We start from the raw sequence: 13,910 nt of genomic DNA, 5'->3' as shown, positions 1-13,910 counted from the left end.
AACAATACTTTGCAGGAAAATGGCCTTGTTCAATCTATCATGATAGATCTTATCTTTTGTCCTTCCTCCTAGAATCCTGGTTTTGTTCAGGGCATCAACATTAAAAAATAAATCCTATACTGAAGTATACATGAGGGGTTGGCAGACCGTGTCTGTAAAGAGGCAGACAGGGCAGGTTTGAACCCATTGTGTGGGTCCTTACAGGAGCCAAAGGTGACCAGGAAGAAACAGAAGACGCATTCTTCACTTATGGGCCATAAAAGCAATGGTGGGTGGTAACAAGATGGCCTCTGATACTTTATCTGAGGGTAGTACTTACCCACACAGCAGTTCTCTTTCAGAAATTCCACGTTCACCTTTCCCCACTCTGCAGTCCTCTACCACAGGAAAGACCGCCATCTAAACCCAAGAGCTTTGCTTCCTCAGGGATTTGATCTCTCACACTCAGCCTCCAGTGTGCATTGTCCGTTTCTCACTTCCAGATCACTTCTGTCGTTGTGAGTGTGGCTGGAGGTGACACCCCGAGTCTGTGTCTTCTCTACTCCAGTTAGGAACCATACTAGCACCTGGACTCGGCTGAACATAGGCACCAGGGAAGGCAGTTCCAGTAACCTCACAGCCAGAGACCAAACCCCAAGTCCAGCCCAGCTAGGACACCTCTGGCACTCACAGACACCAGGCACTTAGAAGAGCTTCCAAAGCACCCCTAAGCAATGTTTAAAACTTGCTCACCCCAGAATGAGAGCTGCTGTTCTAACACGGGAAGGTTCCCTGGTTGCATTGGGTGCTATGAAATAGAAAACTCTATATTGCCCAGTCCAGAGAATAAGAAGGTTCGTTTGCCACATGCAGAGGCTGTCTGTGGTTGGTGGTGATCAGGAGCTAAGCAGACCTCCATCCTGTCCTCCCAACATAGCTTTTCTCCGACTCTGGACCTCCTGAGGATGCTGAGCTGTTGTGGATTTCCCAGGACGAGATCCCCCAGAGTTGGGAAAGGAGCATTTTTAAAGAAATGAAAATGTCCTAGAATCCCAGCACTTCTCCCATGTCTCCTCCATTCTGAGTTCCCAACCCAGTGGAGGCACTGGGGGAGGATTGCCACTGCGGCCTCCACCAAGGTTCAGTTCAGCCATTTTGGACAGGAGGACTTTCTGAGAACAAAAGCAGGGCAAAGGAAGGGATCTGGAGACAGCTAGTGTGTCTGCAGGGCAGAGAAGGAAAACCTCTCAAGGAAGAGCGGTGGCTCACAGCTGTCCCAAGGGATCCAAAGCCCTCTTCTGTCCGCCATGGGCCTTGGACACCCATGGTCCACAGGAATGCATGCAGGCAAAATACCCATACACATAACATTGTTAATTAAAATTATTTTGAAGTTTATCAAGCATTTGAAAAGAGAAAGAAGTAGTATTAGACACAGATCACAGGGCAGGCAGAGGCCAGAGCTGCAGGGCAGCCCTACTGAATGAGAGCACTGGAGGTACCCAGCCACTGCAGACCAAGAGACACTGGGTTTGATGTCACAGGACAGGAGCCATATGAGGATCCTAAAGGGAGGGGTATTCTGGGTGCTTTCCTAGAATTGATGAGGTTGGATATCCACTTGAGGAAGGTAGCCCTGTTGAGTCTACAGGATACATTTTCTCTTGTGCAAACCTGTAGAACCCCCTTTTGAGCCTGGTGTGTTGAGGCTTCCAGACAGGCTGAAATACCCTCTTTGAACCTAAGTATGGCTTCATGACCTTTCTGGAATTTAGCAGGTGAGGCTTCCAAGAAGACTGTTAGTCATTTCATCCTCCTGACCAGAGCTTAGATGCAGTTTTATGTTGTTGAAGACAAAAAGCTACAATCCCAGGCAAACAAAACGGGAGGATAAATGGAGCATGGCCCTTCACAAGACAAATCTTCAAGCAGGTGCACCTGCCTAACACGGGGGCCCACCTGCCTCCCCATCTTCTCTGGGATACACAGATCACAGCTAAACACAGACACAAACTTTGTTTTGGCTGAAAGACACTATAGTCACTAAAAGCTAAAATATCCTAGCATATCTAGAGTCAAAGAGAGCAGCTGACAGGAGTTCACAGGAGCACTCTGAGAATGAAGAGGAAGCTCATGAGTAGGAGAATGGGCTGGAAGGGACATTAGGGCAACTCCTTCATCCCTGAGTCAAGCCACTATGTGACAGGCATTTCAGTGCATAGCGTGTTGATATGTTCTTTAAGGAACCCTCGTAGGAGTTTATCTTTCCAAGGTTTTAAAGCAGAAGTGGACTTAGCAAGGTACTCACATTGATGGCTGTCACCCTCCCTGGCTCTGGCCAGAGGCACTCACTCCTGGCACATGCACCTTTCACATTCTGCAAGGTTGTCCCCTTCATGGCTCACAGCCACCTCCATCTACCCCCTCTAGTATTTTTGGATAGATTTCCAATTTGATACATGAACATACCATCAGTCAAAACAATCATTTTAATGAGCCTCTTGTCCTGACAGCTGTGTTTAAGACAGGGCATGGGAAGCGTAAGAAAAGTGTGGGAAATTGTCCATTCTGGATTGAAACCATAACGCCTGCCCTACACTCCGTCCCTTCCTGAGCCTGCTATCTTCTTTAAAAATAAAGAGGATATTATGAATAGCGAGGAAGATGTAATTTGTGCAAATGAAGAAAAAAATCTCCTGATCAGATAGATAGGAAGGATATGAATAATATAATTACTGAGCAAGGCTTAACTACGTGACAGACGCGCAGCTTCCTGCCATGTGACACACCCCCTGACCTCCAGCCACTGCCGTCCGTCTGGTCCTCACTTGATTTCCTCAGTAACTCCGGGTGGTTTGTGCTGAGCCTGCCTTCCAAAGGAAGAAAGCAAGGCTGGCGATGTAGAAGCACGTGCCTTGTCACTCAGCTTGGCACCACAGAGGTGAGCAGAGAGACTGCCTTTCTGACACTGCTCCCCTGGCAATCAAATACTAATGATATGAGTGGGAAAAGAAAAAAACCCCTTGTACATCTCCATAGGACTTGACTGCTCAGCTCATCCAGAAGGCACAGCACCGTCTGCTGTGGAGAAGAGGACGTGGGGCAGGAAGACTGCAGGTTGCAGGACTGTAATTAACCATGAAGTCCATCCTGGCTAGGAGTGGTGCTGGGTGTCAACCACACTTTGTGGGCAGCAGACCAGCAGACTCATGGCAGTTGCCAAGCACCCCTGGGCTCTGGAGAGTAATTATTTCCCAATACCACTCTTTACCCTGGAGCTGACAGCTTGCAGGCTGCAGAGGGTAGAGAAGGCTGTGTTCTGCATCATAAAGTGTGTGTGCTGTGTCTGGCATGGGAACAGAAACATCAACTCCTCGCCCCCACCCCAGGGGTCACTGATTCACTAGCCTGAACATCTTTGTCCAGTCTTTGCTAGAAACTTCTACAGAAGAACCTCCGATGCCCTAGACAAGCTGCACATCACTGGTCTTCTTTCCTCTTCACTGCCACTCTGTCACCAAGAAGCATGGACCTCCACTAGTTGCCATTAAAATGTAACTTCACTAATATTTAGATGAGGCAAGATAAGTATAATTCTCATAGCTAATTTTTAGGTGAAAAAATGGTGAGAAATCCTTGGAAGAAAGAAAGGGAAACCCTGTAGGTTATATAGGATGAGTGGCCTTGGGTGAAGGGCGCTGGAACAACTGAGAGCCAGCAAGTGAAGAGAGAAGGGTGAGGCAGTGGGGGAGGGGAAGCCACCAAGAGGAGGCTGTGGGTTCTAGAGAAGCCAGTTAGTCACAACCCCAGCATCTAAGCAGTCACCTGATGGGACAGTGTAAGCATTTAGGTACACAGGGCACCCACTCTCTGAAGGACACCCTGCTCTCACCCCTCTACTGTGCCCTCAGCCGTGCAGAAGTGGGGCAGATGGGTGGCGTGCACCTCCAGAAACCAAGAGAATCTCGTGCTAGTGATGACCAGTGAATTGAAGCAAGAGGCTCCTCCCTGACACCTCCTGCACCCCAATACCTAAGGACCCAGGGATCCCTGCCTAGACCAACTGAGCAGTCCCAGGGAGTCTGAGGGACTCTTAAGCCATCTGCCTTCACAATGACATTTTTTTATTAATACAAAAATATAATCTCAACTACCTAGTTTTTATATACCAAAAAAATACAGTTTCCAATATTTTAGAGGGTAGCTCTGACATACAACTGTGTGTTTCGGCATAGAGCACCTGGAAAATGTGTTGTTGAATGTAATACACCACATCACACATGCTGACATAGCATGTCCTACTTTGTGAAATCTGCATGCATTTGTCCTGTCATCCCTAATGTGTGCAAATAGTCTGGAAGAAACTCCAAAGGTTGGAGGAAAGGAAGGAGAATGGAGGTGGACGTGAACCAGTGTGGCATGAACCAGCCACAATTATGATATCATAAGGTTAGAATAATTGAGATAAGGCTTTTATCATTATCAATTGGCTCTGAAATTATTGTGTTGGCATCTTGTAAACTGTGATTTTATTGATACATAAATCTGATTGGTTAGCTTTAAGAGTTTTCATTCTACCGGGTAACTGGGTATTGTGATGGCTTACCGTGGGGTGCATGGGTCATTGAATGGTAGCAAGAGGAACTCGGGGGGTGGGGGGCCCTGCTGGAGAGTTGGTGAGCTGAGAGCACCCTGTGGGAGCCCTGTGGCCCAGCAGGGCAGAGAGTTGGAGCATTGAGAGAAGCGGGAGCACAGAAAGTTGGCGGGTTCTTTTTAATATTTCCCCACAACAGGGGCTGAAGAACTAGCTCCCTGCCTCCTTGTTTTGTTGTTGATGTTGGGTTTGCCTTGTCAGTCTGTATTTTCCAATATTTGCTTTCATTTTTAGTGGCCTTCTGTTGTGGATACAGAAATCCTCTTAGGCTCACATTCCCGTTGTTAGACTGTGGCAGTGAAGGGAGTCCTTACCCTTTGGGGGTTGACCTGCATATGTACCCCATTGTTTCACTATTGTGCTTGTCCTCGAGAGATATTGCATCTGTGTGTGATGCTTACATATGTACTGCAGATCTATCTGAGGGGAAGTTGTATGAATCACACATATGAATCCACTGCCTTCCATGTGTTAGCCACTTCTTAGCTGTCACTCCATTATCCACTCATGGAGATGTGTGCGCTTGTGTGTGCACGCATGCATGTGTGCTCACATGTGCACACAAGCCACACTTCACCCCTCTGTCTTGCGGCATGATATACTTTTGCAGGCAGTGAAACAGTAGAAAGCAAGATGGAGTGAGAGCAGGCTTTCATGGATTTAACTCGGGCAGAGCTGGCGAGAAGCTGGGTGGCCATTGAGCCTTCAGGCTCGTCACTTACCTACTGTGTGCTGTATATGTGTCCCACAGTCACAGCAACATGATCTCATGAGGTCTAGCCAGTAACTGTGTTAGGTGTGGTCCCTAGCGGGAAACTGAGGGACAAGGATGAGGTAGATGGCTCTTTTGGACAGTGAAGCCTGGGACTACAGCAAAGGCAAGAAAGGTAAGGTCTCCAGGACCTGACCCAGCTGGGTCCTTATGAGGCACACACCCAACCTATGTGCAACAGTACATTTTAAGACTATTAGCAGAAACAAAACAAAACAAAACAAAAAAGACTGTTAAGGAATATTAAATAACTTGTCCTGAAGCGTTTTCACAGTACCTGGCCAAAGTAGGTCTCCAATTACTATTATTGATTGCCTTTTTCTGAGATATTCGCTTACCGTCATGCAATTCAGCATATGCAAGGTGTGTGCACACCACAATCTGTTCTGTGCTCTTTTCCCAGTATGGCAACCTTGAAACCTTCTGGCAGTTACCCCTGACTTTCTGCCTACTTCTCCCCAGCCCTGGGAGTCTCAGCAGGGGATCTGTCTGTTCTGAGCAGGTCAGTTAGCTGCTCGAACAGCTGTGCCTCCTTCAGGCCTTCAAGGAAAGAGAACCTCCCGAGAAAAGCAGCTGTGCGTTCTGAGCAGCCCACCTCCCACCAGCAGCCATTGGACATCAGCCTGTCTGTGGGCTACTGGACATTATGGTGTCCACAGTGAGTGGCCCGGCTCTGTCTATCTTGAGTCAGACATCGGATGTCAGCATGATGATTGACTGGCAGTAGGGCAGCAGCACCTAGATGTCTGGGTTATAGGGACCTACTGTGTGTTGTCCTTCACATCCCTTCCTTGGGAGATTGCCATGGAGAAATGCACCTCTGTTAACAAATTCACAACCTTGGTCAGAAGTTTAGTTAAATTTTTTTCTGAAGAGTGATTTGAATCTTTGAATTGTATCAAGTCTGAAAAAAAAATAGCAATAAAAACACTAAATCCCCATCAAAGCAGGATGCTTCAGTTCTTAACCACATGCCTCTATAAAGATTATTGGACACCTTTACCCTTGTAAAGGGTGAGAAAAGGCAAAGGCTTAAAGAGGAGAATTAAAGCAATGCCGACTGGCAGGCAGTTGTGTTTATAGTTTGGCAAATCTCAGAAATCTACAGAACAGTTACTAGTAAGATTTTTAGTAAGGTCCCAAGACTATAAGGCTAATAATAGGTAAAAATCAGTTGTGTTCTTACATACTCTTAGCAAACAGTTGTTAAGTAAAACTGTGAGAACAACTTACTCTCCAGTACCACAAAGAGGCCAGAGAGTAGGCTGATGTCCGAGACCTGCCTGAGAACGCAGCGACAGCAAAGATGTGTAGGAAGTGGGAAGGCGAGACGTGGCCATGCCTGTGGCACTGCAGACAAGCAATATGGCTCTTTCCCAAAATCATTACACAGCTTCAGTCAAAATTCCAGCAGTTGTTTCTAAGACAAGGTCTCACTGTGTAGCCTTAGCTGGCCTGAGACTTGTCATATTGACCAGACTAGCCTCAACTCACGGAGATCTGTTTGCTGGGATCAGAGGCAAACACCCTAAGCCCAGTCAGTTTTGTTTTGTTAACATTGTGAGGCTGATTCTGCGTACATTTCTGTATTTCTCTGACAGCCAATAGGTCCATTCATGGAGTTGGAGGGCCCTTAAAGTCAGTACAAGACATACCCAGACACCAGATTCTCAGTACAAAGGACATTTATTACCCTAGAGGGGTGAGCAAGTGGGTGGTGGACTCCCTCTGGATCAGGCAAAGGCAGACAGCAGCAGCAGGTGATTTTTAAGGAGAAAGGGGGAAGTCTGTGGTAGGGTGAATTGGTAAGACCTGATTGGACAGGTTAGTCAGTATAGCCAAATAATGAATTTTGATGATCTTGGTGTTTAGTTTCAGGAATAAATGTGGCCAAAGAAGGGACCAAACCTTGGGGGTGAGCTTTATGGAATTTCTTGATTGAGCAAGGGAGAGGGAAGGGGGAAGGGCAAACCCTGCTGCTGTCCTGTTTGCCATGCTCAGGCCCGCTGGAGCCCCTCGGGGGATGTGATGCATATTTTCCCAGTACTGTGGGTCAGTACTGTGTGGGACCTCCAGCTGAGCAGCTGAGCAGACACCTGAGCCACCTGGGGATGATTTTAAGATGTAAGGAGCAGGCAGTGGAGGAATGTCCTTGTACAGGACTCCCTACTCACTGAAGACGTTGTCCATGGGCCTCGTATCCTGCTGTCCTCTGATAATGAACAGCACCCATGTTTTGATAACCTGTATTCACTGTCACATTTACTATTTCCCTTCATCTTGGGAAGCACAGAGACTTGCAGGGTTTGCAGAATCATGAGTGCTTGGCTGACCTTCAGCAGACGGAATATCTTTTAACAGTGACTTGCTGTACTGCACAGTTGCCCTCTTTCTAGTGGTGTTATTGCCCACAGCCATGCCCTTGGACTCACACCACATAACAAACTGAGTGGTCCTGGGCTCCACATTAGCTGACATTCCACTGTAGGTCAGGAAAGTTAGGGGCAGTCTTCAGAAGCTCTGTGGAATGTCCATGGGGTCCTGCTCAGATGAACACCAGATGAAGAATGTTCAGGAGGGTCCAAACCAAAAAGGCTGGGTGTAGTGTTGCCTCTTCCGTACTTCTAGCAAGAAGGCTGCTGTGCAAGTGGCATTTTGCTTAGGTCTTTTCGGCTTTTCCCCAGCCCAGATCCAGCTTGCCCTTACCAAGCTCGCTAGCACAGCCAGTCCCATGTAGAGCCCTGCTGCTGTATCCCATGTACACTCTCCCACTCCCTGCTCCCCCACCCCACCCCACCCCACCCTGCCCAGGAGAGCTTCTGTCCCAAGTTTAGTATCAGCAGGATTGAAGTGCTGGGACGACATTCAGAAGCTCCCAGGAGGCCAGTGAGCCTTCGTCCAAGTTTGATTCCTGTGGCTTCTGACGTCTGGCCTCCTTAATGCTTTCTTTGTCTTTCCCAATCTATATGTAATCTGTTCAGACCAGTTGTTGATGGTTAAGATCCTGGCCCTGAACCCACCCTGTTCATCACCAAATGCTGGATGTTTCAAGATCTCCCTTTTCTCTTATGTAAACTGAAGTCATACCTGTTTTCTGCAGGGTTTTACACACACACACTCACACACACACACACTCACACACACACACACACAATCTCCCTCGCTCCCTTCCCCACTTGTGAGTTACATTTTTTCCTCACCACCAAAAGAGAATAAATCATGAATGCCTGGTGACTTATACATTTTTCACTGCTACACCGAGCAGTATAAAGATGCATAGCATTTTCGTAAATACACACTCAACACAAAATAAAAACGAAAACTGTCCAATCAGAACTGAGCACATTTCAGACTGCAGTCAGCAGCACCTCAGTTTGGGGACACCCACCCCACAGACCAGAGCTACACTGGTCATATCTCAATTCTGCAATTTATGGAGTCTCCAGTATTAGGATATTAAATTATACAGAGACTGCATCCCAATCCTCTGATTGATTCCAAATGAATTCCAGTCAAGGCGGCTTAAAAAATAACATCTTTGTCTCTTTATGACTTAATACCAAGAGGAAATAAATATACAGTGGCAGCCACACATGAGGTCCTCACCAATGCAGGGCAGCCTTTGCTGGGAATCCTTTCTCTGACAGTGATTTTAGAGAGCAGTTCATAACTCAGAATCAGTCTAGCCATAATTCTCAATTAAGGAACCACAGGAGCACGTCAACACAGATGACTGAAGAACAGGCAGAGTGGAGCTTCTGCCTCATTCCTGGAAACCCCACTACCATCAATCCCACACCAGGGAAACCATGGCATATCAATATATTCCTTTCTACTCTAGAATATGGATCAGTGCTTCTCTATCAGAAGCTGTTCAAGAGCTAAGGCAACAAAACCTCTGACGAGGTTCCTTGGCCCATAAGCACAAGGATGGTGGGTTCAACTCTTGGACTCAGCTTGCACATTGCGGAGCTCAGATGCCAGCAAGAGCAGCTGGGCCTGCTTGGGAGAGGGCAGGAGGTGAGGTTGAGCCGTGAGCTTCTTAAAACATTCCTGCCTCTCTCCAGTGTCCTACCCACAGCGGTGATGCCAGCATTCATCTTAGCTATGGAATCAGCTACAAAGGTTAGCTGTGCCCCAATAAAACTGAACCTTAGTCTGCAAGTATCTAAGATCTGACTCTGTGTTGGTTTCTTAACCTGTTTGGACCTCTCTCTTTTCACTTGGACCAAGGAAATGATGTGCAGCCCTGGGACAATTGGGAGGAAGCACCAGGATGAAGAATAAACAGGACCTCTCCATGTGTCTCTCTTACACCTACCCACCTCTTTAATGCGGCTATGCAAAGATATCAAGTTCAGACTCAAATTGCCCAGGCTTGACTTAGAGTCAGAGACCCAGAATCTCCAACTGCCCAAGCTCGCTAGGCTTCCTACAGACCTAGTTCTGAACCACAGACACCCCTTCACTGCCTATTCAGTGTCTCGTCCTCTGCCAGCCAGAAGAGCCTTGAGCTTCTGAGAGTCCAGGGAGGAAGAGTTGAGTCTTGATGCTGCTAGACAGACTTCCCCCTCCTTCCAGATCCTTCCACTGTAAGCATCATATTGCCAGTGCTTGATCTCTTACTTGGGACCCCAAAGTGCTGGTCCCCTGTTCTCACAAGGAGATCTCTGTTTCCCACTGACAATTATTTAGTCCTCTTTAGATATCTTTGCTACTCTAAGGATTTTCATTTGGTCATTATGTCTTGAGACACTAATAGTAAATGTGAACCCTAAGAGTCTTGGGGTATCACAAGGGGACACAAACACATTTCAGGTGACTGATGTCCAGTAAATTCTACTCTGAAAGTTCCATGGGCCCCATGACCACTCAGGGCTCCTGTTCCCATCTCTGCAAATGCTGAGGAACATGGCTTGAAACATCAGCAAAAATGAGTCTTTATAGCTAACTATTGCTCCTGCAAGCCCTTCTCAAAATTACCAGGCACACACACACCCCTCAGATGTGCTGGGATTAAGGCTTGGGTCACTTAGCTCCAGAGAAACTTGATGTGCCAGGGTGGGAGGATACCCAGGAGTGGACTCCACCCTCTCAGAAGAGAAGGGGAGGGGGAATGGAGAATGGGAGGAAGGGTTGTGGGAGGGGGTGACCAGGAGGGGGACAGCGATCAGTATATAAAGTGAATATAAATATATTCTTAAGTAAATAAGTAAATAAAGGTGTGACTAGCTTAACAGACAATTAGGGGCTACCCAAGTGGTTTACCAGGACTCAGTCATTAGTGTGTCTCTCTCTTCTTTCTAGGAAACTCTCAGCAATGTTCACGGGCTTTTCTGCGTTATTTTCTCCTTCCTCTTTCCCAGTTTCTGTGACTTATCTCCCAGATTCCACTGGGCTCTGTGGAGAGTGGGCTCACAGCCTCGTAGCCGCTGTGGATTCTGACTCGTCGACCTGGTTCTTTTCTTCCAGTTTCCCACTTATCCCATTCGCTCGCTGCATTGGGGGTCAGTGTGACTTTTGGTGGGCATCTTAATAAAACCATTCTGAGCAGTTGTCGCTTCGCACTACTCAATTTTTTCCTGTTTTCTGTCAAAGGACCTTAGTCTTACTTAAGGTCTCAGATGTACAGAAGGCATTTGCTTTAAATGCTTGTCAGACCCTTTCTGTGAATTAATCACACCTGGAATGAGCTCACTCCTGCCTGAGGAGTCTGGACTGCCGTACTTACCGTAAGATTTCTTCTTGAGCTGAAGGATGTTTCTTCTTTCTGCTTTAGTGTGAGTCTTCAGGACCTTTTGTTTTTGTTCTTGCTTCATACCCCCGTCGTCTGGTTTTGGTACACATACACACACACACACACACACACACACACACACACACACCTGAGTTCCTAATGGCTGTTAGAGACTCACTGTAAAATCTGAGCACAATTGTAACTGTATGGTTCCTGGATATGAGCTTGTATTGCTGTTCTTTCTAGAATCTCAAATGTGTGCTACACTCAGGCTCAGAGATGTGCTGGAGAACTCCTGGGTCCACGAGTTCATGTGCATATGTGCACTGAGAATTACACTCAGGCCCTCACATGCTAGTGACCTACACCCTCCACTACTGAGCTCAAGCCTAGCTCCATGACTGTTATACTTGGAGAAACTTTATGAACCCGTTGTTATTGAGATGCCGTGAGAAGCTCAGTTGATGCATTCCCTGTCAGTCAGCACTAATGCTAACATCATCCACAGAATCGTGACCATGGAAATCCTTGGCCCCTTTAATGTCTTTTTCCTTTCCCTGCAGGTATCAAAGCTGTGTTCTCGGGGCACTACCACAGGAATGCTGGGGGAACCTACCAGAATCTTGACATGGTAGTTTCATCTGCTATCGGGTGCCAGCTGGGCAAAGACACCCACGGGCTCCGTGTGGTGGCCATCACTGCGGAGAAGATCGTTCATCGTTACTACAGTTTAGATGAGCTGAGCCAGGGGGGAGTCGAGGAGGACCTGAAGGAGATGCTGAAGGAGTGATTGCTTCCCACAGAGTCCACCCAGCTTTCACACCATCACCTTCCATTTTGCCAGAATAATCTCAGCCCCTTGTAGAAATGTCTGAGCAGAAAGGTGGGCTTGTAAACAGATGTGCTTTTACATCAATCAAACTGCTGGGTCCTACCCTTAATTATTTCAAAAGAGAACTGCCTTTCCTCTAAAAGCCAGATAAGACAGCTACTGGTGTTTTCTAATTGTGGTGTGAGACTTCCCACGTGAAGTTTGGGTGAATTCTTCTCATTGTGCAGCTTTTAACTCTGCCCTTGAATCTACTGTTTCTGACAACTTACTTCAATAACCACCTACTGCCCTCAATCCCACCTCAGTACCCAAGAGTGACCTTTAATAATTCCTCAAACATACCCCACCCCCACCCCCACCCCCACCCTCAGTCCCAGGGCCACATAGGTTTGTCGTTGTCGTAACAGATAGCGTCATAGACTGCGACTTTCAGGACTCTCATGACTGCTGATGCTATGAACACCGTGCAGGGAGTCCATGCCAGGCTGTGTTGGCCTTTCTGATAACAAGTGTCACCTCAGACATGTGCAGACTGCTCCAGAAGAAAGACCAGAATGGAAGCAGCAACGTGAAGACCCTGTACAGCCCACGTTTCCCTGTGTGTATTCGCCCGCTGCAGGTGGCCCACTCCATTGTCAGCTATGACGTGGCGGGAAAGCTGGTCTTGACACAGACCTCTCCCAAGAAGAACACAGAACTGTGTCATTGGGTATAATTTACATTATACCATGTTATTTGCCACTTACATAACAATATCCCTGGACAGAAAAGAGTGTGAGTTTCTTAAAATCCTTTTCACCATGGAATTCGCTCTTCTGCCTCCCCTGGGAGCTCTGACCTCTGTGGAATTTGCTCTGTGTGCCAGCCATCCTGGTGCCTAAATAACCAGGGCCACTACATCCTGCCAAGGAAGTTTTACAGTGTCCTGCAGCAGCACTATAGAATCTGAAACTAACTTTAAAAACCCACTGGTTATAAATGAACCGCAAAGCCCACTAAATTAGAAAACTTTCTTGTTAAAAGGTTTTAGTCAATGTAGCAAAACCATGAGAAATTAAATAAAAAGATAATTGGATATGTAAATTCATGAGGAACAAAAGATACAAGAAGTTAATTATTTTATATATTAGTGACACACCAGAGCTCATTATTAGGAAGCAATAGAAAAGTAATTTTTCAAACCAGAGTGATCTTGCAGTGCTTGGCTGTGTTCCTATTTGTTTTTGTTTCTTACAGCAGAGTATAAGAGATCAGGAGAGGTCCCTGGTCCTAAAATGTATAGGCTTGATTCAATGGCAAGAGAAAGATTAGTCATAGTGGGCTGAAGGCATGCCCCTTGTCCAAGCTGCATAAGGAAAACGCAGCCTTAGAATGGGAACAAGGATATGGGATAAAGCAAAGGAAACAAAGTAAGTGCGCTTGTCCTCAAAACACATACAGTTCAGAGCTGACTCAGAAACCTAGCATGTGCTAAGGATGGCCTGGCGTTGCCAGTTTTCAACAGAACATCGATATCCCTGTGGGGCCTGCTGATGTGGGGAGCAAAAGTGTGTAATCTATGTAACTCAGATAGCAAGACACTATTCTGTTCTCTCCTAGGCCTTTTCTTAAAAAATAAAAAAAATAAAAATAAAAAAACAATAAAGACTTCCCACATGTCGGTGCTGTTTCTGAATGTTCTTCAGGTGTCTCCAGTGTCTTAGCTCTGGAAGGCCCAGATTGGATGCCTGAGCCCAGCCCATCAGTGAAAATGGAAGGACAGGGGTCCAGGCAGTTGCATCCTCAGACAGCTCATGCTGGTCAGGTAAGGTGTTGGTCTTTGCTGTTGCTGTGGTTTTGATTGGGATATGGCTGGTCCAAAGATGACTCCAGACTTGGAAGTTTGGTCCTCATCGTGAAGTCATAAGTGACAAGGTCTTACAAGAAGACTCTTAGG

General features: G+C 46.8%; 1 protein-coding gene across 1 annotated transcript in view; it reads left to right on the top strand.

Moving 5' to 3' along the window:
- Cpped1 (calcineurin like phosphoesterase domain containing 1) overlaps window positions 1-13,632 on the top strand; it is a 103,313-nt gene extending 89,681 nt beyond the window's left edge. The window contains exon 4 of the mRNA XM_021185343.2: window positions 11,706-13,632. Within this exon, the coding sequence (XP_021041002.1) occupies window positions 11,706-11,932 (227 nt within the window). The 3' untranslated portion in view covers window positions 11,933-13,632. The remainder of the gene's footprint in view (window positions 1-11,705) is intronic.
- Window positions 13,633-13,910: the final 278 nt, after the last annotated feature.

Source organism: Mus caroli, chromosome 16 (assembly GCF_900094665.2).
Source record: "Mus caroli chromosome 16, CAROLI_EIJ_v1.1, whole genome shotgun sequence".
NCBI classification, from domain to species: Eukaryota; Metazoa; Chordata; class Mammalia; order Rodentia; family Muridae; genus Mus; species Mus caroli.
This window is presented reverse-complemented; position numbering and strand designations above follow the sequence as displayed.